The sequence below is a fragment of the Anopheles coluzzii genome, chromosome 3 (genome assembly GCF_943734685.1).
Source record: "Anopheles coluzzii chromosome 3, AcolN3, whole genome shotgun sequence".
Lineage (NCBI taxonomy): Eukaryota > Metazoa > Arthropoda > Insecta > Diptera > Culicidae > Anopheles > Anopheles coluzzii.
In genome coordinates this window covers 18237742-18263476 of record NC_064671.1, presented here as the reverse complement: position 1 = coordinate 18263476, position 25735 = coordinate 18237742, and the positions used below count along the sequence as shown (strand labels likewise).

The following is a 25735-nucleotide window of genomic DNA, read 5'->3' as shown; positions in this document are numbered from 1 at the left end:
TTCGGGCGCTAGAAGTACTTGCGCGCTGAAAAATAACTCCCCAGCCCCTGTGCCAAGCTTCGATCGCTTCAATGATCGATAAATCACGATAGGCAGCCGTGTATGATGGTGGCACGTGAAGTGCAGACGCGCTCTGGCTTGAACGTTGGAAGATGGGTAAAAGGGAGGAAAAAAACTGGAAGAGGAAGGTGGGGGGCAAAAAATAGACACGACGATGAGCATCCAGCATCACGAGAATGACCTTTGAAGCGTGATGAGCTTTGTTTGCGCCGGGGTTCGTCGCTTGCGAGCGCTCAAGTCACTCGTTTAGCGGTATGGTTCGAATTTTCGAGCGGTTCCGAGTGTTTTTTTTTCTTCTAATTTTTTTTGTTGCCATTGCTTTTTAAGCGTTTATTTGATTTTGATTTTGATGCTGCACATAAAATGGCCGAATGTCAGTTTGCCAAACATTTGTAGCAGGCTCGAGCGCGCAGTTGGGACGCAAAAGCATTCCTTTAACGTTACGCTCCTTTTCGGTATCGTATTTCTGTGTGCTTTCGCGCTTTCGTGGAATACCTGCCACTCGGAACGGGGAATGTTCTTTCCTCCCATCCCGTGTCCGTGTCCCCCAACTGCAAAACGGGAAACATTCCGAATGATTCGGACACTTTCGCGAAACAGTTGGTCCAGCGTTGCGACAAAGGGAACGAAAGCGACCCAGCACAGAAAAAAAGAAGCCTCCCCAACAACCACTTATCTTGAGCAATGTTTAAATGATGTTAATCGGTTTCGGATTCTGTTCCGTTCGGCCCGTTCCAATCTATTGCCCTTTCGGAGTGGCACCGTGCGGGAGACTTCGATTGAATTCTCGCGGCTCAATAAAAATCCCGATTGGCCGTCGCGGATGGAATCTGGCGGGGTTGTGGGGAGACGGAGTGGGAGAGTGCGCGCAAAAGGTTTTAAATTTCTTTGCCCCCAAGCGGTTGGATTCGTGAGCGTTCGCTCGGCGTAGAAGTTGTGGAGAGACGGACAACAACAAAAAACCAACGCTCCAACGTTGCGTCCTGCGCTTCGCGAAGAAATTCGAGCCTTCGCTTTGTGCGTTTCCTTCGCGGTTTGTCCACGCGGGTTGCACACTCACCCATCTCGCCCTTTCCCGCCCTTTCGCTCGCTCACCGGTAAGCGGATTGGTATCTCTTTCCAATTAATATCATTTTTGTTTGAACGATTTCGACGACAGTTCCGATGCGCGTTGCGCGCTTGTTCGGCTTTCCTTGTGTGAGCGGGGGTTTGATTTTGCCTTCGTTTGGTGCCTTTCTCGCGTCCAGCAAAAGGTCGCAAGGATCGTCCGGTGCACACCGAAACTCGGGGCTTCAGGGAAGGGCGAAAAAAAATATTCCAAAACCGGACAAACAGCGACAAACTGAAGCGAGGTAAGGTAACACGGTGCCCGAGAATCAATTGCCCCAAAAAAGGGAAGGAATCCGGAATCGGGCAGAAAAGTGCTCCGATTACCACCGAGGCAAAACATCACGGTGACAACAGCAGACAGAAACTTTGACCATTCGAAGGCAGAAGGACACCAAAAAATCCCTTACCGATATAAGCGGATGTGTGTGTGTGTAAGCCCTACCCGTACCGGCGTGACATTTCGGCTTAAACGCTTTAACGGGCGGCAGGAAAATTATTGGAATATTACCAATCTATTGGGCATTGTAGGGGCCTTTTTTCGTGTCGTTGTCTTTGTGTCAATGTTCCTTCCGATGGTTCACCGTTGCTGTGTTTTAGAGAACTGTACAAAGTCAATTGCATCGAGCTGGTGCAGCCACTTGGGCTTGCTTGGGTTCGTCCGGCTAATGAGGTACGCTCTTTTTGTGTGCGATGTCCTTTTGGAATTTGGACCTACACCGCACGGCTCGGAATTTGTTGGACCTTTGGCGTGGAATTTTTGGGTGCTTATTAGCGAGCGAAGAACGTTCGCTTTGTTCGGTTTGTTTCTTAAATAGCTGCCAGGGCCGTACAACAAAGCGGCCGTGTTGGTTAGATAAGCAACATGTTGTGTACGAAGAATCTAAGCATTTGCCATGATCATTTAAGCATTCTTTTGAAGCTACCAAAATACCCAATTAATGTCACAAAAAATGTGCCATTAATTATATGGGGAAATAAATTACTATCACAAATTGCTTAAAAAATAGTGGCATTATGTAGTCCATGTATTTCAAGATCTTGTGTAAGCAAACAAAGCTTTTCGCAAAAAAAAAAGAAATGCTTAAGTTATCGAATCGAAATTGACAACTTTATTAGTGGAATTTCATGCTCCAAAACTAAGAACATGTTGGAAGAGTCTCTCTGATATCCCTTTAAATTGGTTACATTTTCTCTTATGAAGCGTACATACTGTGTATGTAGTCTCGATGTTAAAACTGTTAGTAAATACTGTGTATTAATTATATTCTCTGCAATGAATATTAATTATTTTATTCCCCACACTACCGAGACACAGATAGGCCACTTAGGTTGAACAAAAACCTGCTACTAGCCGGATCTTGCACCGAATGAATGTATAAACCCCGGCAAGTATAAGTTTGCCACAGATTTATCGCTCGTTCAAAACAAAGAACTCTCAATTTGCCGCCGGAACAGTGAGCGATTTGTTATTTATTTCCTTCGACCGCACAAACACTTCTGAATTTGAAGCAGCAAAAACGAGAGAGAAAAATCAACCCACGATCGAGCTACCGTGATGCGCTTTACCATTTTGAAGCGAAAGACCCTCCAGAACCAAGCGAAAGACAGACCTTGGGAGGGGCTAGAAGGGACGGCAGGGGGAGGAGAAAAAAACATACAAACGATGAAATGAAAATGAAACGGTTATTATCGAAACCTTGTACGGTTATCTGATTATCATAATATATAAACCATCGCTGTACCCACTATCACTCACATGTTGCTCTCCCGCTCCCTCTATTTCTGTGTGCTCTCAAGTGTGTTTGGGCGTATAAACGAGTGTGTGTGAGTGTGAGTGTGTGTGGGGCATGGCCGGAACAACACGTACAGGTTTGGTACAGGCGGCCCCATAGTGTACCGGGGGCTGGGCGAGAGCATCGAATCGGCCCGCACCATGGGAAACTCCCACGCTTCGTACCGCCATGGATGCCGCCTCCCCACCAAATTCCGAGGTGTTGTGTTCCGAGTCGAGTTGTATCACGACGCCAACACTCTTGGGTGGAGGGATGCAAAGCTCGTGCCCTGTGCCGGACGGGCGGGTTGGTGTAAGGGAGTAAACGGGTGTTATGGAAATTAGAAATCGTACTCCACGGTGATGTTGCTGCCATGCAACACCTACCATAAGAAAAGGAAGAAGAAGAAATAGAGGAAGGCAAAGAAAACAGAACCTTCAAGCGAAAAAGCACACACACAGACACACAGTCACACTGAGCCATTACGATTCAACGTTCGATTTCACGCCGTTAACCGGTTCGCGCGGGTTTGTTATGGTTGCGCACGACTCGCGGGGCTTTTGCGGGAGGGTTGAATCATCTTCGCGCCGATGTTTGGGCACCTTGAGTCGAGGCATTAGCAATTCTTCTCACCACCGCATGGCGTCGCTTGTGAGAGGGATGCTAAAGGCACACAGATGTGGTTCTTTTTTGGGGAGTGGGGTTTTTTTTTTCTTCCAAAAACCCCAAACCCTTACTGCTTTACAGCTAAGTGCAATGCTCAAACACCCCGCAGGGAGGTTCGTAGGAGTGAGCGTGTAAATTCGCCTTTTCACGCCCGCCCAACAAGATCAGCTCCACCCGTGGTGTTGAATGCAGTTGTGTGTGGTGCACTTTTTCTGTCTGTAAAAAACCAAATCCCATGCTGTGAGGCTCCAAAGGAGAAAACTCGTGGCACCTCGCGGCTGAAGAAACAAACGCCTAAAAACCGCACAGCCCAAGCCTAAGGGCAAAGAAAGCCTTCCTGTGTTCTTCCCTGAAACCTTCAACTACACCTCGTGCTCTCCTTTTCCATCCCTTTAAGACGACAAAGCCCGGGCCTGTATCGATTGTGGCTTACCCAAGCGGCCATAAAACTGAGTGGGTACTAGTCGGTTGTCCCCGACAATGCATCTGCGCGTCGTACGCACACACACACACACATATGACAATGTCTCGCCCACTAGAGTACCAAGTATAACAAAAAAATACGGCTCAAGTCGCCAAGCCGCCAGCCAGAAGTGTCACCGCGAAGCCCGTTAAGCCGTGCACGTGCAGGCCGTGTCGAGTGGAGCTCTCTTGCCGGGGGGTGGGATGATGAGTTGCTCCACCATTTAATTGAGCACGAAGCGTCGAAGGGCGGCACGCAGTGGAAAAGAGAAAGCATGCCCGAGAGCCCGGGAGTGTCTTTGTTTGAGACGTGTGTGAGTGATTTGTTCTAATTTAAAGATGATACTTCAAACATCTTTGGCCGTGTTTATCGCGCTCTGCTGCTCCGTGATCGCTTGAGTAGTGCAGTAGCAGGGGAAGGCTTTAGTGTTTGGAGTTCCTAGCGCAAGAGTTTATGTCTCGCTTTTATTGCTACTCAGTACAGTTTAATAGTTTTTTGTAGGGGTTTATAGGACACTCTTTTCTTTAGGTTTCTCGCTAAAGTGATATTTGCCTACAATTGTGAGTAAATCTAACAGTTCTTGTATCTATTTCACTGTTTAACATGATTTTGAATAGATTTTTTACAAAAAATGTTGGTTTTAAAACTTTTTGATTGAAATATTTTAAGAATAGAGCCAAATTCAGATGATATTTAACTCATAGTAACATACAAATGGAAAACAATTTCACCGTTTTTGAAAAATAGAAACATCTACTGAGTAGAAATTCCTGTATCTAATATGCTGTTCTGCTTCAAAGCAAGCTACTCAGCCCCTTTCGCAATGCTCGCAACACGACGCCAATGTAAATGAGATAAGCGACAGAACAATAATCATATCCGATCTCTGCCGCCGCTGTGTGCGCTTGAGCGCATTCCACGAATAGCTGCATCTATCGTTGCAAAACAACGTCCGATGCAAGAATGCACGATCGTCCTCGTCCCCACCTCTGGGCACTGGCAAATGATAATGAGCGCTCCCTGCACTGCAACATACCTGAGATAATAAAAAGCGGAAGGCCACCAGGCGCACCAAGTGCCATACCGATCGACCTCAGGCAGCGTTAGAAAAACCTGGAGGGAAATGACTCGGTCAGACTGATATCGGCAGCGAGCGGTAATTGTACCCTACGGTGCTACACCACCTTCGGTAGCTGCCTATTAGACGAGTGATCTAACAAGTGGTTTCGTCTCTCCCCACGATACGAAGGCTCGGTCTAAACAGGAAGCCCTATCGATCGTAATGATATCGTGTGCGTGTGTCTCTTCGAGATGCCGTGATTCTGCATCTTCGCTACCTTTCGCAGTGCCAACTATCGCAGCCGTGGAATGTAACGCGAAACCGAAATCACTCTCGATCGACACCGTTGCCACACATTCCATACGGACACACCAGCACACACGGTGTGCAATCGTTAGAAACGGTATTAAAATAATAAGTCAATTCAGTGCGGCCAAGGGCTGGGAAGGGGTAAAGCCACCTCGTAACCGTCCCCTCCATCGTGGATTTGTTTGCAAATGCAATCGAAGCAAATAATTAGCCCCGTTTTTTCGCTGTCGCCGGTTGCCGGCGTACCGGTCGATCGTATGACACTTGTGCGATTTGTTCAGCACTTTTTTTTCTGTGTGCTTCTGTGCTCAAAGTTGACGCAATCGGGTCGGTGATGGTGGTGCGATGATTTGAATTGGCGACCGGAAAAATGATTCAATCGTGCAAATATGTACACACAATTACAGCAGCATGCCTGTTGTGAGAGCAAAAGACGTGTTTTGATGCGATGTGTGACGTTTGAAATTGGTTACATTTTTTCGTCGTATGTGCAATCTTTGACTAGTAGTTGATTTTAAACATTAAAATCTGTATTGTGTTGCAAATATGTGACTATTTTCGAATCAAAGTAACAAGCATTGCTTCTGATGAGCTGTTTCATGAGGACCGTGAGTCAGTCCGTAACACCCTGAAGCCTCCAAATAAGCTTCCAAGATGATACCTCCTGGCTGAAAGCGGTCCCACCTGTCCATACCGGATGCCGGATCAATTAGCAATTCCACCGATACGCCACCCTTCCCAATTCAAAGGAAGGGCGAAAACATTGCGCTCCAACACGTCATCTCTGCGCGAATCTGATGATACAGTGAAGAGAAAAGCGCAACAACATAAAAACGCCTCCTGCACGTGCGACATGTGCCCTGATTGCCCCATACCTACTATCAGTGTACCGAATCAAGCTGGCGCTAGCAGCTTCCGCAATACGCGTGCGTGCTCGTGCACCGGCCTTTCCGGTGCAGTCGAAAGGTGTGTGTGTGTGCAGCCTAGGGTGTGCACATGCACTCACCAACTCATCATTGAGGCAGCCCCGAGTTTTAAAAGCCCATTTAATGCTCACCGGATGTGGCTGGAATGCTTTACAGTGGCTGTTATCACACGACCACACGGCGCCTCCCGAAAGGATATGTTCCGTTTTCCGCTTCCGCCATTGCCGTTATTCCTTCTACCCTGTAATAATCGGTCGGATGGGACGTTTGTCTTTTGGCTCGTTTTTTCTCCTTCTGTTTTTAGGGCTGCAGGACTGCGCCACGATAGCCCGACCGGTTTGCCCGTCGTCCCAGTCGATTGACAATTGGTTTTATCGACCATTCGTTGTTCCGTTTTTTCTTCTTCTTTTGCTTTCGTTGTTATTCTCCCTCGAGACCTTTGGGCTTGGCGCTTGGCGAGACCGTTGGCAGCGCATGAAAAGGTTAAAAAGAAAGTGGCGCATGTTGGTGGGGCCGGCGAGACGAATTTTGATTAGCTCCCGTTCGGTGCCGCTGCCGGTCCCGGTGCGTGTCATTTCCGGTCTGCTTTTTGTGCAGATGAGCCATTTAACAGGAACGAAAAAAACATGCATTTTGAGCGGTGAGGCCACCAGAAGGTTATCGTGTTGACATGTACCTTGACCGGTACTCGTTTTGGCACTGGTGCTGGTGGGATATAAAGCATACACAGAAACTGAAGTACATTTACGATCATGTGTGCGTGGTTACGTGTTGTGGGTGAGCTAACCTTGAGCAACGAGCTCGTGGCAGGATGCTGGTGTGCCGTTTGTGTAATGTACGCCCGTAATGAGGGGATTTATTTCTTGTAAAACCCACCCATCCGCAATCTCGAAAGTAAATGACAAACGGCGGCATTATTCCCCGAGCGGAGTGTTTTGTTTTACATTTTTATGGAGTGCAATAAAACCGAAAAGGTTCTTTTCCTTTTTCCTTTTTTAAGTTGGACTTACTGCACAAAAACCAATCTCTTCTGATACAGTGAAGAACAGAAAACCATTGATTTGGAAAATCGTTCCCGTGTCAATCCCGAACCCCTGCTTTGGGTCAATCAAAACATTCCACCGCCCCTGGAAAACGGAAAATGCTCCAGTATTTCGAAATTCAACCGACCGATCACTTCTAACTCGTGAAACCGATCAATGCGTACAGCGGGAAGGGCTGTTGCGGCCGCCAAGGAAAGGTTGCCTAAAATATGTTTAATTTAATTACACGTTTTCACGACCCGGGCTTCACCCGGGCTAACCGATAATGATAGGGTTGCGGCTGGCCGTTTCGCTTACGCTTACGCACGTCCGACGCCCGGCGGAAAAAGGGACACTGGCATCGATCCGGGACCACTTTTCGCTTTCGATCCTAGTTCTAAGATTGTTTTGCCGGCTTCTAGCACTGCGCACGACGGCACGATAGCCTGCACTACTGTGCCTGAACTGTGCCCCGTTCACCTTGAATTCCTTTTAGCCATCCATCCTTTCCATCCATCTCGGAGGTGAGTGATGCGTTCGGTGTATAATTTGACCTTCTTTAGAGCTGTCTATTGATTGATTTTTAAGGTACGCAAGGAGGGCAGGTTCGAAAGTATCACCAGAAATATAAAAAAAACTCGCGGTGCTCAGCCAAACAGAGACACCGATTATTCGGATCGAGAGTGCTTTTAGTGGCGTTTTGGTGGCGAAATCACGTTGGCGTTCTCTTCATTTACTTGTGAGTCAGTGTGTGTGTCAATGGGAACGCTGTGGGAAGGTACAGCTTGCACCGAAAAGCTAATTGGCAGCTGCAGCGTAACAGTTGGCTGTGTAGTTTGGTTATTTTTAGCTAAATCTGAACGCAGTTTATCCGTGAGTAAAGTGTAATTTGAATTAGAATTATTTCAATTATTCCGTCTTTGATTGCAATCTTTTTCCACTTCTCAATGCTTTTATCCAGTCAATCAAGTTAAACTTCCCGCAAACGGTTTCCGCAACCACAAAAGTATTCATCAACGGCATCTTGCAAATGCAAAAGAAATAAAATTTGTACACCGTTTCTTAACACTCCATTACCGCAAAAGTTTCGCAAACAGGCACACACACACACACTTACACCCTCCCAATCATTTATCTTCCCTGACAGCACTCAAACGCGAGAAGCTGTCCCGTCCCAACGGCAGCAACCCATGTGTCCCGCATCGATTGTACACGATACGATCGATGTTTGACGGGTTTGCTTAAGAAAGTACGAAACGAGATATTGCCGTGCAAGCGGCAAACCATTAAAGTATCCCCATTTGCCTTCCTCCCTCACGCTCTCCACGGTGGACCGAAAAAGTATTGAATTTTTACATTGTGTGTGCCACCGTCCATTATGCAACGCTCGGACAGCTTCGGACAGTTTGGCTAGGTCCACCGCTGGTGAATGTCAATAATCGCATGCCGATATCGGCATCATAATGAATAACACACAAAAAAACTCAAAAATGGTGGTGAGCAAAGGAGAGAGAGAAAGGGGGGTGGAAAAGAGATGAAAAACAACCAAACCATCATTAACGTTCCCACTTTTTGTTTCCAACCGCCGTGACAAGATACAAATACTCTTCCCCCCCAAAAAAGACGGCCCCGAAAGCGGAGCTGCGTTGAAGCTTTCCCGACGGACGGTTCGTCGCCTGCCGGCGCGTTGAAGTCTTTTGAGCGTTTCGTACGGAGCGACGTGCGAGCGCGCGTTTTGCTAAAATTCACGCCTAGCGGTGAACCGCACATTTACACGTTCGCCTCAAGTGGAAGGGCTTTTTTGTTGGTTTTTTGGCCGTCCCCTCCTGTTTCTCCTGTTCCATTAAACCCCTTCGCATCCTCCTTGACATCTCCACCCCATAGCCCGGAGATTCGCTCGTAAATCAAAGTGACGCAAACAATATTTCTCCCCTTTGCGTTTCCCCTGCGCCGCGCTTTTCGGGGTCGTTTAAGTTTTTGGCGAGTGAGTGATTCTTTTGCCCAGCGGCACTGGCGCCACACTGGTTGAACCGAAAATCGTTCCAACGCAGGTAAAACGTTCAAAACCTTCATTTCACAACGTGAAGATTGCGTACTTGCCAATACACCAAATTCCCAAGACGGAATTCGAAAAAAAGTACAAACAAACCAAAAAAAGTTACGCAAAATCAAGGTTTTGGAATACATTTTATGCACCCTCGAGGAAGGTGGTTGCCAACACTCGTTGACAGATGGGGCTGAAGAGTATGACCGGATTGTTTTTAAATCCACACCACAGCACAGCACTCGGCCGAACGAGATGACGAACCCGGACAGCAAATCGCACAAACGTGACTGCGTGATGCGTCGGTGTGTGACGGCCACACATCGGCCAGCCGGATACGAATGTTTGGAACTGCTTAAAAAAAACGCCAAAGTCCCCGAGAGGTGGGGGCGACAAAAAAAAAACTCGAACACCATTAGCGTCTAGCGTCGTCAGCGTGTTTAGCTTTGTTTGACCATGTTTGGCACTTTTTTGGGTAAATCATTCCACCGACATCGTCGCCTCCCGTTTGCCCATTCGTGGCATGTTCTTTAACGGTTCTTTTTCGTACTGCCATTCGTATGGGACTTACTTTTTTGTTGTTAAAGTCTGGTGCGGGATGAAGAACGCAGTAAGGCAACGCTTGGAGATGGGGAAAGCTGAATAATTGAATTTCTTCACTTTGCATGTTATTTTTGAAGCAATCGTTTTGTCGTTTGTTTTTTTTTCTTGTATGTGTGTGTTGGTTGGCATACATTTGTCCCCGCCATTGGATTCTCCACCTCTGGCAGAACAGGTGCAATAGAGATCAGAATGAGAGAAGGAAAGAGAGCGCGCGACACGGATCTCTGGGAAGGAATGTCAACCTACACCGTCAGCGGTTTTTGGGGGCGATAATTTGTCTCAATCGTCACATAATCGAGCAATCGCAACGGCAGCAACAGCAGCGAACCCGTGATTAATGGAACGCATTTAGGCCGCGCTCGGTCGCCTGCGAACGGTTTGACGCCATCCGGGAGGGTTTTTTTTACCAGCGGAGAAGAGGTGTTTTGTTCTCGGTCGTTTGCAAAATGGTGTTTGATTGTCGGGATTTTATCTGTTTCTTGACTGACGGTGACCGGCTCTTATCAGTGGCGACACTGGGGAACGATTTTAGCTGCCAATCCCAAAGAAAAACAGGCAGAAAAAGGCGAAGGCGATTAAGCGAAGAAAGAGGCAGAAAAGGAGAAGCTTAAAAAAGGAATTAATTACTATTAATACCACTTTAGGCTAATGGTCTCCACCCGACCGACCCTCCCGGTGGAATAAAATCTTTGATAGAGAAGAACGAATCACATGGAAAGTGCGGTTTTGCGGTCGGATTTCTTCCCTACTTGGATCTTCGTTTTTGTAACCGAACATTCTTGGAACAGGTTCCTAAACAATCGTTAAATACGCGCAAGTAGTTAAACCTCATCAGCGCAGCGCGATCGTTTGCGCCATCTCGACGACACACGTGTTGCTGGTGTGTCCGATGGGACAAACTTCTTGAAAAATAGTCATCAGGAAAACCTTCTCCCTCCTCCCTGGCTGGTACCCATAAAATAAACGCTTTTAATTAGCTAGCGACTTCATCTCTTCTCCCCTTTGCTTTCGCCCAATACCCTTCGCTCCCCTTCAGAAGCTGAAAAATCGTTTTTGGAGAAGATTTTTCGGCAGCAAACCGTGATCGTGATTGCAGTCGCTTCGTTTTTTTTTCTGCCGCGAAACATTTTAACGACCACTGTGGAGCAGCTCTCGTGACGGAATCATAAAGATATTCCAACGTCAAGCACGCACACGAACGCAATCGAGATGCCGACATACACGCGCGAGTTTTTCTCTCTCTATACAACCACCACGAGATGAAACGGTGCGATGCGCGGCACGTAACGATGTTGAATTTATTACGCTCCGCGAACCGCGCGCTTGTGTTTGACGTTTTCGATCGCGCACACAAAATGGTGAATATTGATATTGGTTCGATCGGCGGGTGTTTTTGTTCGTGTGTGCACATGTGTGTGCGTGTGGCTGTGTGGGAAAGAAAAAAAACGATTCAACACGATATCGAAATCACACCGAAACCGGAACGGAAACTGCTCTCTTGTGCAATGTTGCTTGCGCCATGCCGGTGGGAAGAAGACGATCCAGCGCGACATTATCGCTTCGTCCCCAAATCGATGTCTCTCCCGCAGCATCATGCGTGAATAATTAGTTGCTCATGAAAGTGCACACACACAGACACATTGAGCCGAAAATGTCTCTGTATGCGTCATGGCACACATGGATCGCATGGCCACACTACCAAGAAGCAATAAAACGGAGAAGCCTAAAATCACGATCACGATCACCTCATCCTCCTTCTTCTTGCCATCGCGGTGGAGGTCATTAATTTGCTGAGGTAACCGTCACTGTGTGAGAATATGAGAGCTAGAGTTTTATTTCACTTTTTATCATTCGTCTCGCGAAAGGAATAAAAATCTCTCTCCATCTTCAGCGGCTTCGAATTCCAAACTCGAACATCAACAACAAAAAAAGGCCACAACCTGAGGCACTGAAGGGAATCTACGGTGAAGATCCAAGAAATCAAGGTTCATCGGACATTCAAAAGCCTTCCTTCCATATGCCATCCATCATTTCGAAGTGCGTTCTGTCCATCTCGTGGTTGGATTCCGTGATCTTTGTCTTCATCTCTCTGTCTCTCTCACTCTCTTTCTCTTCTCATTCTTCTCCATTCCAACCACTCCTCACGGGATGCTGTGTGGTACCTCGCAGCAGAAACATTAACGATCGTTTTGCCTTCCATGTTTTTCTTCCTGCTGATCTTCCCCAACCGAAAGCCCTCTTCTCTTGCTGCTGCTTCTTGCCTCTACAGTGTGCCTTTACGAAACATTCCAACTGACCGCGCAAGGGGCAGCAGTGCTCCGAAAAACGTTTAGCGATGGTTTAACGGCCACGGCTAACCGAACTCCGCCTCGCTGGCAGGGCCTAAGATTAGGTATTGTCCAGTGCGCGTACGCGCGAGGCGAAGAACAACGTCATCGCAGTGAGGCGCAAGAACTAAATCGTACGTTACCAGCGCGTACGTGCCAGCTACTCTGCTCTATGTTGCGTGTCTGCGTGTACGTTGTGCTTCGAAACATTCCTCCGAGCGGGAATGGTTGAACGGATCTAACTGTGTTTATTTTTTCCCTCTTTGTGCTTCGTCATTTTTTGTTGCTGTGTATGTTTCCTTTCTATATCACTCACTCTCTCTCTCTCTCGCCCTTCATGTGAGGTTGCATCATTCCATCTTCATTAACCATAGCTTGTTAGGGCCCCAAAGAACAAGCCATAAAAATAACACAGTTGAGCTCCCTTTTTTCGTGTGTGCGTAGTTGCTACGTTACTGCTTCTATACGCCTCATTTGGGAAGAGTTCTCCAAAAAAAAGCACCTCGCTAGAAAGTGTGAATCGGAACAAATAGAACCCGCTATTAGGTGATGGTTGCTGGATGGGTATACCGCCACAAGAACAGGGCCTGTGAGTCTATGGGAATAAGAAACTGTTAAAAGATGACCAGACCAGTGATCTATTCTTGTTTATTTTTCTTGGAGGTGATATCCTTCAAAAACGTCTCAATTGAACCTTTTTCAAGCAAGGCAGTGCTAGCGCTGGTGGGCAGCAGTGATGCCGCAATTAAAACAGGCAACTCCAACACTCAGCGCGCTTCAAGTAGAGGTGGTTTCACTTCCAGATGACGGATACATCGCTACAAGATGCCGACCAACACCTACGGGAAGTGGTTTTTGGAGGCGACGAACCACCCCAAACACTGACCACACAATGTCCTCGCATCGCACGCATAGGTCCCCATTGTGCACTCGACGCTTGCACAATGCGTGTAAACAAAGCATGGCTCCAAAATGCAGGCGCAAAAAGGGCTAGCCCGAGCCGTGTGTTGACTTTTCGTCCCCGTTCTCCTTCTTCACAAACCTCGAAAAAGGTTCGCCGCCTATCCAAAAACTTGGTCGGCTTGGTCGCGTGGCACTTCGTTCCCACTCGCCTTTTTTTTTTTTTTTGTTGGTGGTCATGTGTGGGCGCGGTGGGTTCAGTCGTTGTTTTGGTTCACTTTTACGCTCGTTCTCCTCCACCTTGCTGCGGGGGCGGGTCAAAAAAGCATCTTTTTACGCGTACGCCACACCAGTGCGGGAATGCGTGGGGTATCGAAGCTTTCGTGTGCGTACGGCCACGACCAGCTTTTACCACATTTTACTACCGAGTGTCGTATTTTACATTTTTTGATCGCTTTTTTTATTCGCTGGCACTGGTCGTTGTTGTTGCGGGAGTTGTCGAGCGATCGTTGTCTAATGGAACGCGCGCGATCGTTGGACGCGGATGAACGCAACGCTAAATTGCTTTTATGTGACGTTTTCGCTCGTTTAGCCTGATTCAGCTGGGCAGATGAGGGAATTTACAGGCACAAAACAGGTAAAGCAAGGGACGGGATCGGGATTGCGGGATCCGGTGTGTATGTGCGAGATCTTGGAATCTGTCTTACAATCCCTCTGGGGGGGAATACATCGATTGGGTGCCAGTGTCCCTGGAGCAAAGAATCACGGGAAAGGAAAGTAAACGCAGTCGGTTTGTGACTCTTAAAACAACAGAAAGAGACGGAACCTAACAGAGAAAGAGATCAAGCACAAGATCACCGTGAAGGACGGGCAAAAAACAACAAGCAACCCAGAAATGTGTGCCCCATTCCTCACGAGCGTCAGCGAAACAGGTTGACCGGGACGTGCGTTAGTTGACGTGTGATTAATATTAATTTATGTAATCACTCAGCGTAGATTCGAAATAAGTCCGAACTGCAAGCAAAAGACACATACGCACACACACACACACACGCATGACATGTGTTGCTCTCCCCAGCAACCTGGCCCGGAGTGACGGATTGGCAGGGCCCCGGACTGGCTGAAACGGCCGGGGTTCGCTCCCATTATCATAATGCATCCCCGAGCAGCAGCTTGCCGTAGAAATGCAATTTATCAGAAATTTATAAAAATTAACCCAAGCTGGTGCGCTGTTTTCCCCTCCACTGACTTCCCCCCCCCCCCCCCTCACTGCCCTAAGGGGAAGGGGAATCGAAATCGGGCACGCGCCATCAACGTGGAAGTGATTTTGTCAAGCAACCTGTTCGCTACCACTACTGCTGCCTGGGGGTAATTGCTGCTGCAATCTGGTGGCTTGTGGCGGCACAAATAGCCCAGTACTCCGGCCTCACTCCTCACTGGGAGCCCTTAGCGTTCACATACCTTTCCTTGCCGCCTTTCCCCCACACAGCGAATTCTCGATAATCAATGAACGACGACTGTTCGGCGTATCGTTAATTATTGATCTTTTTTTTTCCTCCCGCGAGAGCTCGACAAGGCTCGAAGGGATGCACGTGCTTGGTTGGTGGTGGTGATGGTTTCTTTTTTCCTTGCCCCCCTCTCTCTCTCTCTCTCTCTCTCATTCGAGACCCTTTAAGTCGGCCGGCTTTACAACACAACACATTCCTGTACTAATATAAATCACAACGTAAGGAGTGGAACGCGGCTCGAATGGACCCAACAGTCTGATTGACAACAATCATTGGGAAAGCCTGTTCCAACGGCTCCTCTCATTTTGCTGTGTGTGCGTGTGTGTGTGTGTGTAATATTGTGTTGTCCGCATATTTATGCTCGAATAAAACAGCGCTCGCTGTACATAAAATATCAATTTAAGCTCCATTCAAAATCAATCCCGAACACGCTGAAACGACGCGCAACGGTTTCTTCACGTTTTTTTAATGATCGGACGTCTCGCTTCGACAACAACAATGTAACCATTTTTACAGGTTACAAGCCGTGTTTTTGGGTAGAGGTACAAGGGAAACATAAGAAAGGCGAAAGCTTTATCGGATGGGACAGTTTCGAGTTCGATTAGTAACGGGTTGGTAATAACCTTTTAAACAGCACAATGTGTATTCAAATTGGACGTACAGTGCGAGAGCGAGCGAGATTCGTGATCAACTTGCACGACCCTTGGCTGCACACGCTCTCGGCACTGGCTAGGGGCTGTTGTTTTGCATTGTTTTGCAGCTCTCGGGTTGTGTGAGTCACGATTGGAGCGGGAGAAAGTATCTGACGATCATGCGAATTTTCCCACCCCTTTCTTTGGTCGTTGTTTTGCTGTAAGGGCTAAAGCCCGACATTTTCCTTCGCTAAATGTCGTGTGAGTGCAAAACTTTTGTAAGGGAAAATTCCTGGCAAGCTCATTTCACTCCAACGCCCATATGCAAGCTTCGATCGCTTGGGTGGTCGAAACACCACAAATACCAAACAGTGTCGCTCCGCGCCATTAACACACACACGCCGAAACGGCGTCATAATTCTTATCAAACAAAACGTGGTAGACGCTAGTAGGTTCGATTTCAGGCGTCATTACATTACCATAACAGCTCGTTACGAGCCAACTATTATAATAATTCTTCTCACATTTGTACCTCCATCGGAAGGTTGATTTTTTCCCCTTTTTTTTGGATGAAAAAGAACACAATCATGCACAATGGCTACCCGGGCCACGTGAGTGTTTATGTGTGTCTCGTTCGCGAGCGCAACCTGCCAACCGACTGCATCGTTTGCATTAAATCAATTTTATCGTTTCGTTGCAAAAGCTCGCTCTCTCCTCCTCCTCGTAGTAAAAGGAGGAAAAAGGAAGCGCTGAAGCACTTTAAATTAACCAACAATAAATTTACCACTAATCCGATTAGCGGGTAATCGGAGCCTATTGTCCGTCTGGTCTGGTGGACGTTGGGGAGCTCAGGCGATCCTTTGCTGCCTTGATAGATTTGGTATGTGTTTTTTTCGACCACCATGTGTATTGATTTCTTTGAGAGCGAGAGAGGCAAAAAACGCTCCATAAAAGCGGGGGATGGATGGCCCAAACAAAAGATAGATTGGTATTGAAAAGCTTTTAAAAACGCCTAAAAATGGTCACCCGCACACGCACGAGCGAGGAACCACTTTTTGTCTGCGAGTGGGAGTGCAGGAGCGAACAGAAAAAAAGTGAGAGTGTGTGTGTGTGTGTGAGTGGATTAATTTTAATTTGAACTCCCCCTCCCCTCACCCAAAAAACGAAAAAATACAATACAAACACACAAAATAACTCTCTTGGCCATGTTCGCCCACCCCAAAAAAAAGCGTAGCTAGAAGCAAAAGGAGGTTTCCCGTGCGGTGGGCGTTCAAGTCTCCCGGGCTTTACGAGCCTTGATTTTGAACTGCTTCGGGAGAACTGTTTTCCTTTTGGCTAAGATTTTATTACTTAACTTTCTAGCAGCTTTTGAGGTGGGGGGGGGGTTGTTACAAAAGCCCGCCAAATCCCCACCCTGAGGGACGATAAGGATTAAGGCGACACGTATGGCTATAAATATGCATTTGCACTGTTCGCGCAATCTGCCCCACAAAGGCTAAGCCCTGCCGTACCAGCCTGACGAGCCCTGCTGTGACTGCTCGACTTTCCAGCCCCAGTTGGTCAAACAGTTTCAACACGCGCCGTTTCCGCAGAGGAGTGGCCGCATACAGACGGGCGAGCGCGCGCGCGCGCGCGTACTAGCACAACCAAAGGCGGCGAAGAATGCTCCGCGCCTCGAAAGTGTTCGCGTGGACAATGGTTCGACGTCGGGGCAGCTCGCGCGTCGCTGTAAAAGCTGTAAAGCGGGTGATGAATGTTCGCCTTCTTTTCCACCCCAACAGCGTCGAAGAAGAAGCAAACAGGCAGGGCAGAAAAGCATAAAGAAGGAAAGAATTCTGTGCCGCTTCATACGATACCCCCGTGTGCCGGACAGCAACTTTCCGTTGGAGCAGTACGTGTACAGGACAAACATTGTTGGACAAGGGGGGAGGGGCAGGGTTAGAGCGCTTGGCTGGTGTTTTTTTATTGCTTTCGACGCCGTCGTGTAAGTCGCATGTTCGGGCCATACAAACGGGCACAAACAACAGCACCGTGGTTGTGTGTGTCACCGGAGGTCTTCCTTCGACGATGCATTGGGCTGAGGTGAGGTTGGTGATCTTGTGGTCTATTTTTTTTTTTTTTTTGTACCCAAGAGCTGCAATAACTCCCCGCAGACGAGAGGCATAAAGTCTCGCCATAATAAAAAAAAGAAGAAACAGAACGAACAGGAATCCTACCATTGCCCGGTCCCAGGCCGAGAACGCCAAGAAGCGAACGACAGCAAAAAAGGGTCAATAAAACGGCGTGTCTAAGTCCGCGCGCCGGCTGCTTCATTATTTATTCATATAACGAACGTGTGCGGCGTACCGAAAGTGTCGTTGCGTCCAGTCCAGGTTGGACCTAAAAGGTCGTCCCCGGTGGTTCGGTCGGCCCGGGTGCCGCCAGCCAGTGTCAGCCGGTGTCATCTGTGCGATGTGTTGTGTCGACTCGTGTGGCTTATGACACCTCCAATTCGAATGGCTGCCAGCTGCCAGCTGAGGAGGAAATTGATAATTGCTCTCGAGGCCCACTGTCGAATCGATCGAAGTCGCTTCGGTTCGCGACACAACTGCCGAGTGATAAATAAAACATTGGCAAACATAAAAGTTGTTTGCGACGGGCAGCCAGGCAGGCAAAAAAAAAAACAAACACATAACGCAATAAAATGCTGACCACTCGCTTCGGAATGGATGTTGCTGTCTATGCGAATGTCCACTATGCGAATAGGGCCAGCTGCCACGCGATCACCCAAGATTAGATAGCTCCGGCGAGAGTTTCGTTTCTCTAATTGAAGTTTTGCTCCTGGGGAATCACATCTGTCAGTGATAAGAATCAATAAGCAGGCTGTGAGCATCGAGCACGAGCGATACACGAACGGCACGTGCCCTACCTGTCCAGCGAATCATAAATATTGATTAGAAATAGCGTGTCCCCCTTGACTAACGAGCGCCTTCTTTTCTCTTCCTCTTCTCTCCACAGTATGCATCGGTACGAATGGGCGGATGTCGGTGCCGGCGAACCGCGAGTATCATTACAAAAATTTGCGCGACCGCTACACCAACTGCACGTACGTGGACGGCAATCTGGAGATCACCTGGATCCAGAACATCACCGATCTGAACTTTCTCCAGCACATCCGCGAGGTGACCGGGTACGTGCTGATCAGCCATATCGATCTGCCGCAGGTGATACTGCCCCGGCTGCAGATCATCCGCGGCCGGACCACCTTCAAGCTGAACAAGTGGGAGGAAGCGTACGGGCTGTTTGTGTCGTTCTCGCACATGAATACGCTGGAGCTGCCGGCACTGCGCGACATTCTCGGCGGGTCGGTCGGGTTCTTCAACAACTACAATCTGTGCCACATGAAGTCGATCAACTGGGAGGAGATACTGTCGGCACCGCAGACGAGCATGCAGTATACGTTTAACTTTTCGTCGCCCGAACGGGTGTGCCCTCCGTGTCATCCGTCGTGTGAGGTGGGATGCTGGGGAGAGGGCGCACACAACTGTCAGCGGTTTAGCAAGCTGAACTGTTCGCCGCAGTGCTCGCAGGGACGCTGTTTTGGGCCGAAACCTAGGGAATGTTGCCATCTGTTCTGTGCCGGCGGTTGTACCGGTCCGACCCAGTCTGACTGTTTGGCGTGCAAGAACTTCTACGACGATGGCGTCTGCAAGCAGGAGTGTCCACCGATGCAGATGTAAGTATTAGCGAGCATCTAACAAATTCACAAACAGCGCTTACTAATGCTCTTGCCTGCACCTTACAGATATAATCCAACAAACTACTTCTGGGAACCGAACCCGGACGGGAAGTACGCATACGGTGCGACCTGCGTGCGGAAATGTCCCGAGCATCTACTCAAAGACAACGGTGCGTGTGTGAGAAAGTGTCCGAAAGGGAAGATGCCACAAAACAGTGAGTGTGTACCGTGTAAGGGCGTTTGTCCAAAGACTTGCCCCGGCGAAGGCATCGTGCACTCGGACAACATTGGCAACTACAAAGACTGTACGATCATTGAGGGATCGCTCGAGATTCTGGACCAATCGTTCGATGGGTTCCAGCAGGTGTACACGAACTTCTCGTTCGGCCCGCGGTACATCAAGATCGATCCGGATCGGCTGGAGGTGTTTTCCACGGTGAAGGAGATTACGGGTTTCATCAACATTCAGGCACACCATCCGAACTTTACCACGCTCAACTACTTCCGCAATCTGGAGGTGGTCGGTGGCCGTCAGCTCAAGGAGAATCTGTTTGCCTCGGTGTACATTGTGAAGGTAAGAGCTAGGGAGGAAAAGAGATCTTACTGGAACTGGGAATAATATTAATGATGTTGTTGGTTACAGACATCACTGAAATCGCTAGAACTGAAGTCACTCAAGCGCGTCAACTCGGGCTCGATCGTGATACTGGAGAATAGCGATCTATGCTTCGTGGAGGACATTGACTGGAGCGAAATCAAGAAGAGCTCGGATCACGAGGTGATGGTGCAGAAGAATCGTAACGCTACCGAATGTCGAAAGTATCGCCAAATATCATCTTGATATGGATATCTGAGGTGATATCACAAAAGGAAGATATCTAATGATTGTTTTTTTCTTCTTTATCAACTCCAGATGAAGAAGGAATGGAATGTTCGGAGCAATGTTCCAAGGCTGGTTGCTGGGGTAAAGGACCAGAACAGTGCTTGGAGTGTAAGAACGTTAAGTACAAAGGAAAGTGTTTGGATAGTTGCAAGAGCTTGCCAAGGTACGTAGATAGCGCACACTTCAAAATCGAAAATCTCAAATGGTCCAATTTCTAACGACCTACATTTCTATTTCTTCCAGACTGTACTCAGTGGACTCAAAGACTTGCGGTGACTGTCACCAGGAATGTAAAGACTTCTGCTACGGCCCGAACGAGGACAACTGTGGCTCGTGTATGAATGTGAAGGATGGTCGATTCTGTGTGGCAGAGTGTCCCACCACGAAGCATGCGATGAACGGGACCTGCATCAACTGTCACAAGACGTGCGTTGGATGTCGTGGTCCGCGGGATACGATCGCACCGGACGGTTGCATCTCGTGCGATAAGGCAATCATTGGTAGTGATGCGAAGATTGAGCGCTGCCTGATGAAGGATGAATCTTGTCCAGGTAAGACGATTGAGTGGATGAAGTCCCCAGTAGAGCATCGCTAATTTATGTATGTTTCTGTTCTTTCACAGATGGCTACTACAGTGACTACGTACTCCAAGAGGAAGGCCCTCTGAAGCAACTGTCCGGCAAGGCGGTCTGCCGCAAGTGTCATCCGCGCTGCAAAAAGTGCACCGGCTACGGGTTCCACGAACAGTTCTGCCAGGAGTGTACCGGCTACAAGAAGGGCGAACAGTGCGAGGATGAATGTCCGCAAGACTTCTACGCGAACGAAGAGACACGCATCTGTCTGCCCTGCCATCAGGAGTGTCGCGGCTGTCACGGACTCGGGGACGATCACTGCGACGAATGTCGCAATCTGAAGCTGTTCGAGGGCGATCCATACGATAACGCAACCACGTTTACGTGCGTTTCCAACTGTCCGGCGTCGCACCCGTACAAACGGTTCCCTCAGGAGGCGGGCAAGATTGGACCGTACTGCTCAGCTGACTCCATGCAGAGTGGGCTGCGCATTGAGCCGCAAACGCAGGTCAAGATTGTGATGGGCAGTGTAATGGCGCTGATACTGCTGTGTGTAGTATTCGGTATTGCGTTTGTACTGTTCAGCCGACACAAGAACAAGAAGGATGCGGTTAAGATGACGATGGCACTGGCGGGCTGTGAAGATTCGGAACCATTGCGACCATCGAACGTTGGGCCTAACCTAACGAAGCTGCGCATTATTAAGGAGGCGGAGATACGGCGTGGTGGTGTGCTCGGGATGGGAGCTTTTGGACGCGTGTTTAAGGGCGTTTGGATGCCGGAGGGTGAGAGTGTGAAGATTCCGGTCGCGATCAAGGTGCTGATGGAGATGTCGGGCTCGGAGTCAAGCAAAGAGTTCCTGGAGGAGGCGTACATTATGGCGTCGGTGGAGCATCCGAATCTGCTGAAGCTGTTGGCAGTGTGTATGACCTCGCAGATGATGTTGATCACGCAGCTGATGCCGCTGGGCTGTTTGTTGGATTATGTGCGCAACAATAAGGACAAGATTGGTTCGAAGGCACTACTCAACTGGTCGACACAGATCGCTCGCGGTATGGCGTATCTGGAGGAGCGACGACTTGTACATCGTGATCTTGCCGCGCGTAATGTGCTCGTGCAAACACCTTCCTGTGTGAAAATCACCGACTTTGGTTTGGCAAAGTTGCTTGACTTCGATTCGGACGAGTATCGGGCGGCCGGTGGCAAGATGCCGATCAAGTGGCTGGCCCTGGAATGCATCCGTCATCGCGTCTTCACCAGCAAGAGTGACGTATGGGCGTTCGGTATAACGATCTGGGAGCTGCTAACGTACGGCGCTCGTCCCTATGAGAACGTGCCCGCGAAAGACGTCCCCGAGCTAATTGAAATCGGCCACAAGCTACCACAACCGGACATCTGCTCGCTGGACGTGTACTGCATACTACTCTCCTGCTGGGTGCTGGATGCGGACGCTCGACCCACCTTCAAGCAGCTGGCCGAAACGTTCGCCGAGAAGGCGCGCGACCCGGGACGGTACCTGATGATCCCGGGCGATAAGTTTATGCGCCTCCCGTCCTACACCAACCAGGACGAGAAGGATCTGATACGCACGCTCGCGCCGGTCGCGATGGCTGCGGCGGCAGCGGCAGCCGCCGCCGGTGCCTCCAACGTGGACGTGCCGAGCACGATCGCCGAAACGGACGAGTACCTGCAGCCAAAGACGAGACCGTCGATCATGTTACCGGGACCGTCGGCGGTCGAACCGTCGGACGAGATGCCCAAGTCACTGCGCTACTGCAAGGATCCGCTCAAGCCGGACGACGAGACGGACGGGCACGGTAAGGAGGTCGGTGTCGGTGGTATCCGGCTCAATCTGCCGCTCGACGAGGACGACTACCTGATGCCAACCTGCCAAAGCCAAAACCAGTCCACGCCGGGCTACATGGATCTGATCGGTGTGCCGGCGAGCGTCGACAATCCCGAGTATCTGATGGGATCGACGCAAGCGATTGCCGGACTGGCGCAAGGGTCGATGGGCCCACATACACCACCGCCACCGAACACGCCGAACGGTATGCCCACACATCAGCACTCTCAGATTCAGCTGCAGCCGATACAGCAACCGCTGCAGACGCTGCAACATCAGTACCAGCAGCAGTTGCAGCAACAGCAACAGCAACAGCAACAGCTTCAACAGCATCAACAGCATCAACTACAACACCATCATCAGCCACAACTGTCCCAATCCTCTCACCACTCGTCTTCTTCGCACGGCGGTCCCACCCCTTCCATCATCAGCCATACGCCGTCGCTCAGCAGCGCTAGCGGCAGCATCGGACCAAAGTCGGCCGAACAGCCCGGAGCTGCCGCCGGTCTGCACCATCAGCAGCCATCGTCGCCGCCGACGCAAACGATCGGCATCCCGCTGTCACCGACGGAGACGGAGGCGACCTCCTCCGAGCACGAGTACTACAACGATCTGCAGCGCGAGCTGATACCGCTGCACCGTAACGAAACGACTGTCTGAGAACAAGCCGCGCACACTGCTTGCCACAGAGAGGACTGAGAAAAGTAGACAGCATTGTCTGTCTAGATTGACGTACATCGAAGCCGACGGGGAATGATAGCGTTATCAAGGTGGAACTGTTTGCATCTAGAAGGTGTTTAGAGTAAGCGTATATTAAGCAGAGTAGCAGTAGTAGTTTCCTTTGTGAAAATGTGCCTTTTTCGGTAGTGGAAGTAGGATTTGGCGTCAAAATTCTTTTCCATCGTATCAGTGCAACTATTCTATCCATTTATGGCTCCCTTAGTGATAGTGAATAGGGTTTGAGGAGTGTACAGGACCCTGTAGATAAGAGCTGGCGAGCTGGCATATATACCGCGTACATAGCTATTAGAAGGGTAAGAAGCTAGCGTATAAGACCAAGTACTTAAAACAAGAAAGTCACCAGATACAAAATCCACAAATGAAGTGATTAGAACAATATAACGTAGTATAGTACAACGATGAAAGCAAAAGTATGGCTGCCTGGGTGGGGGAGATACGAAAGCTTACAAAAACTCCCACAAGCCGTGTGCTGCCATGTTTCTGTGTCGAGAGAAGATCAACTGATCAGCGCTCTAGAACGATTAGCCTCCCGATGAAGCCGATGATGAGTTTATTTCATTGGAATACCTGTGATACTACTTTTAAATTTTGTACTTTTACAACGAGCAAACGTGTGTGTTTGTGAGTTTTGTTTTTAAACAGTAAGCGCTTTTTGGGATGTTGTACACCGTGGCAAGGTGACAACCATCGCCGGGAAGCGGGAGGCGAATACTAACTGAAGAATCGTCGAAGCAATCGGGCGCGCTTGATCGATCAGTTGAACGACTAAGATCGAACACAGAACCCACACATAGTAACGATAATAATTGCAATGAATAGATTTCCTGTAAGCGTGTCCAGCTTTTTTTAAAATGAAAACGAAGAAAGCTCCCAACAGCTGATAACCACCCAGAACGATTTTAGTGTGAACATACGATTACTATAACATTTAACAATCACTTACCTTGGCACCATGGCTGTCCCACCTGTATACTTGCCTGCATCTACCTTATGCTACTTAAACAAATCGCCTCACGATCATTCGTTCTATTTTTATGTGTACTTTAGACTGTTGTGTTTTTGCTTCGAGGCTCGCATTTGTCGGCCTCGTCGCGTCCTTGTGTACTCCTCACATTGTTGCCACTTGCTATTCCAGCAATATTAGCTTAACAGAGCGTAACAGAGCAATTCAACAAAACAATATTCGGCTACGTACTATTAGCTATTAGCACTAAGCAGTTGTGTTTTAAGCAGGTGATGTGTCTATGACTGTACATACAGACACGGTGCACTGTAAAGCCCAAATCGAATAACTGTACTTGTACTCTTACCTTGTGTAGGCTTGTAGGGATTAATAGATGGAATGCCACCATGTAAATAGGGTTTAGTCGGTATAGATTAGTAGATAGGAGGAAAAGTTTAAGGAAGTTAAGGGGGAGAGATCGTACATATACATATAGGAACTGAGCTCAATTTTAGACGAGCTTTAAGTGAGGGCTCGAAACGCCAGATCGTCGTTTTAGTGTATGTAAAGTGTAAAACATAAAACCACGAATGTCGAATGCCAGGCACATTGAAGCAGATTTTAAGCACACACAAACCAGAGGGATGATGCCAATCCCAGGCTGCCTATCTGGAGGCATATTGTTGCCCCTCACACATACACACACACAAAGCATCAAGGGAAGCGTAAACAGAAAAGCAATAGTAGAAGTACAACGAATCGAAGCTCCACATCCGGCAGAACGATACAACAATAGAGACGCGCATACTTATTACGAAATCGTGCCATTGTGAAGTCGTCTACGTCTGAAGTGTGCGTTTTTGCTGGAGATGGTGTTAGTTGATAGAAGAGCGTGTAGGTGCACGCTCCTCCCTTGAGTCTTACCCAGTCTTTCCGTGCGGGGTGTGTGTGGGTGTGTACACTACGTTTCTTCGTTAGGATCTAGTGAAGGAGCAGCTGGGGCAGCAAGGAAACGGCGACACTGCTGGGCATGTCAGGCATGAAACCTTCTGGTAGTGCATTTGTTAGGTGGAAATGTAACGAGGGATCCTTAATTGTTGACAATTTTAAATTATACGCATTTTAAAATAATAATATTCTGTGTTTGGTTTCGTTTATTTGTTGTGTGGAAAGAATATCGAATACTGCTTCACTATGATCCTCTGAATATGTCTTGGAAATTTGATGGCAAATTCGAAAGCATGTTCCCTGTGTACTGCGTAACATGCTTCATATGATACTGATAACTTTTAATTTAGCTGTTCAATCAATAGCAATAACAACGAAACCCTCTTAGGCGTGTTCGAGAGAAAGATGCTCAGAAGGATACTTGGGGCCCCTTATGTGTGGAAGGACAATGGAGAAGTCGTTATAATGACGAGCTATACGAGATGTACGGCGACCTCACTGTCGTGCAGCGTATAAAGCTCGCCAGGCTCCAGTGGGCTGGCCATGTTGTACGCATGGAAACAGATGACCCTGCACGTAAAGTTTTTTTAGGCCGTCCACAAGAACAGAGGTGGCGTGGTAGGCCCAAACTGAGGTGGCAAGATGGCGTGGAGGCGTCCGCCATTAAGGCCGGGATAACGGA

At 48.6% G+C, this 25735-nt stretch overlaps 1 protein-coding gene across 1 annotated transcript in view; it reads left to right on the top strand.

Moving 5' to 3' along the window:
- LOC120959256 (epidermal growth factor receptor) overlaps positions 1–25239 on the top strand; it is a 35188-nt gene extending 9949 nt beyond the window's left edge. The window contains exons 2-7 of the mRNA XM_049610338.1: positions 18400–19117; positions 19187–19694; positions 19764–19935; positions 20034–20166; positions 20247–20554; positions 20626–25239. Coding sequence (XP_049466295.1) covers positions 18400–19117; positions 19187–19694; positions 19764–19935; positions 20034–20166; positions 20247–20554; positions 20626–23081 — 4295 coding nt within the window. The 3' untranslated portion in view covers positions 23082–25239. The remainder of the gene's footprint in view (positions 1–18399; positions 19118–19186; positions 19695–19763; positions 19936–20033; positions 20167–20246; positions 20555–20625) is intronic.
- The last annotated feature ends 496 nt before the right edge of the window (positions 25240–25735 follow it).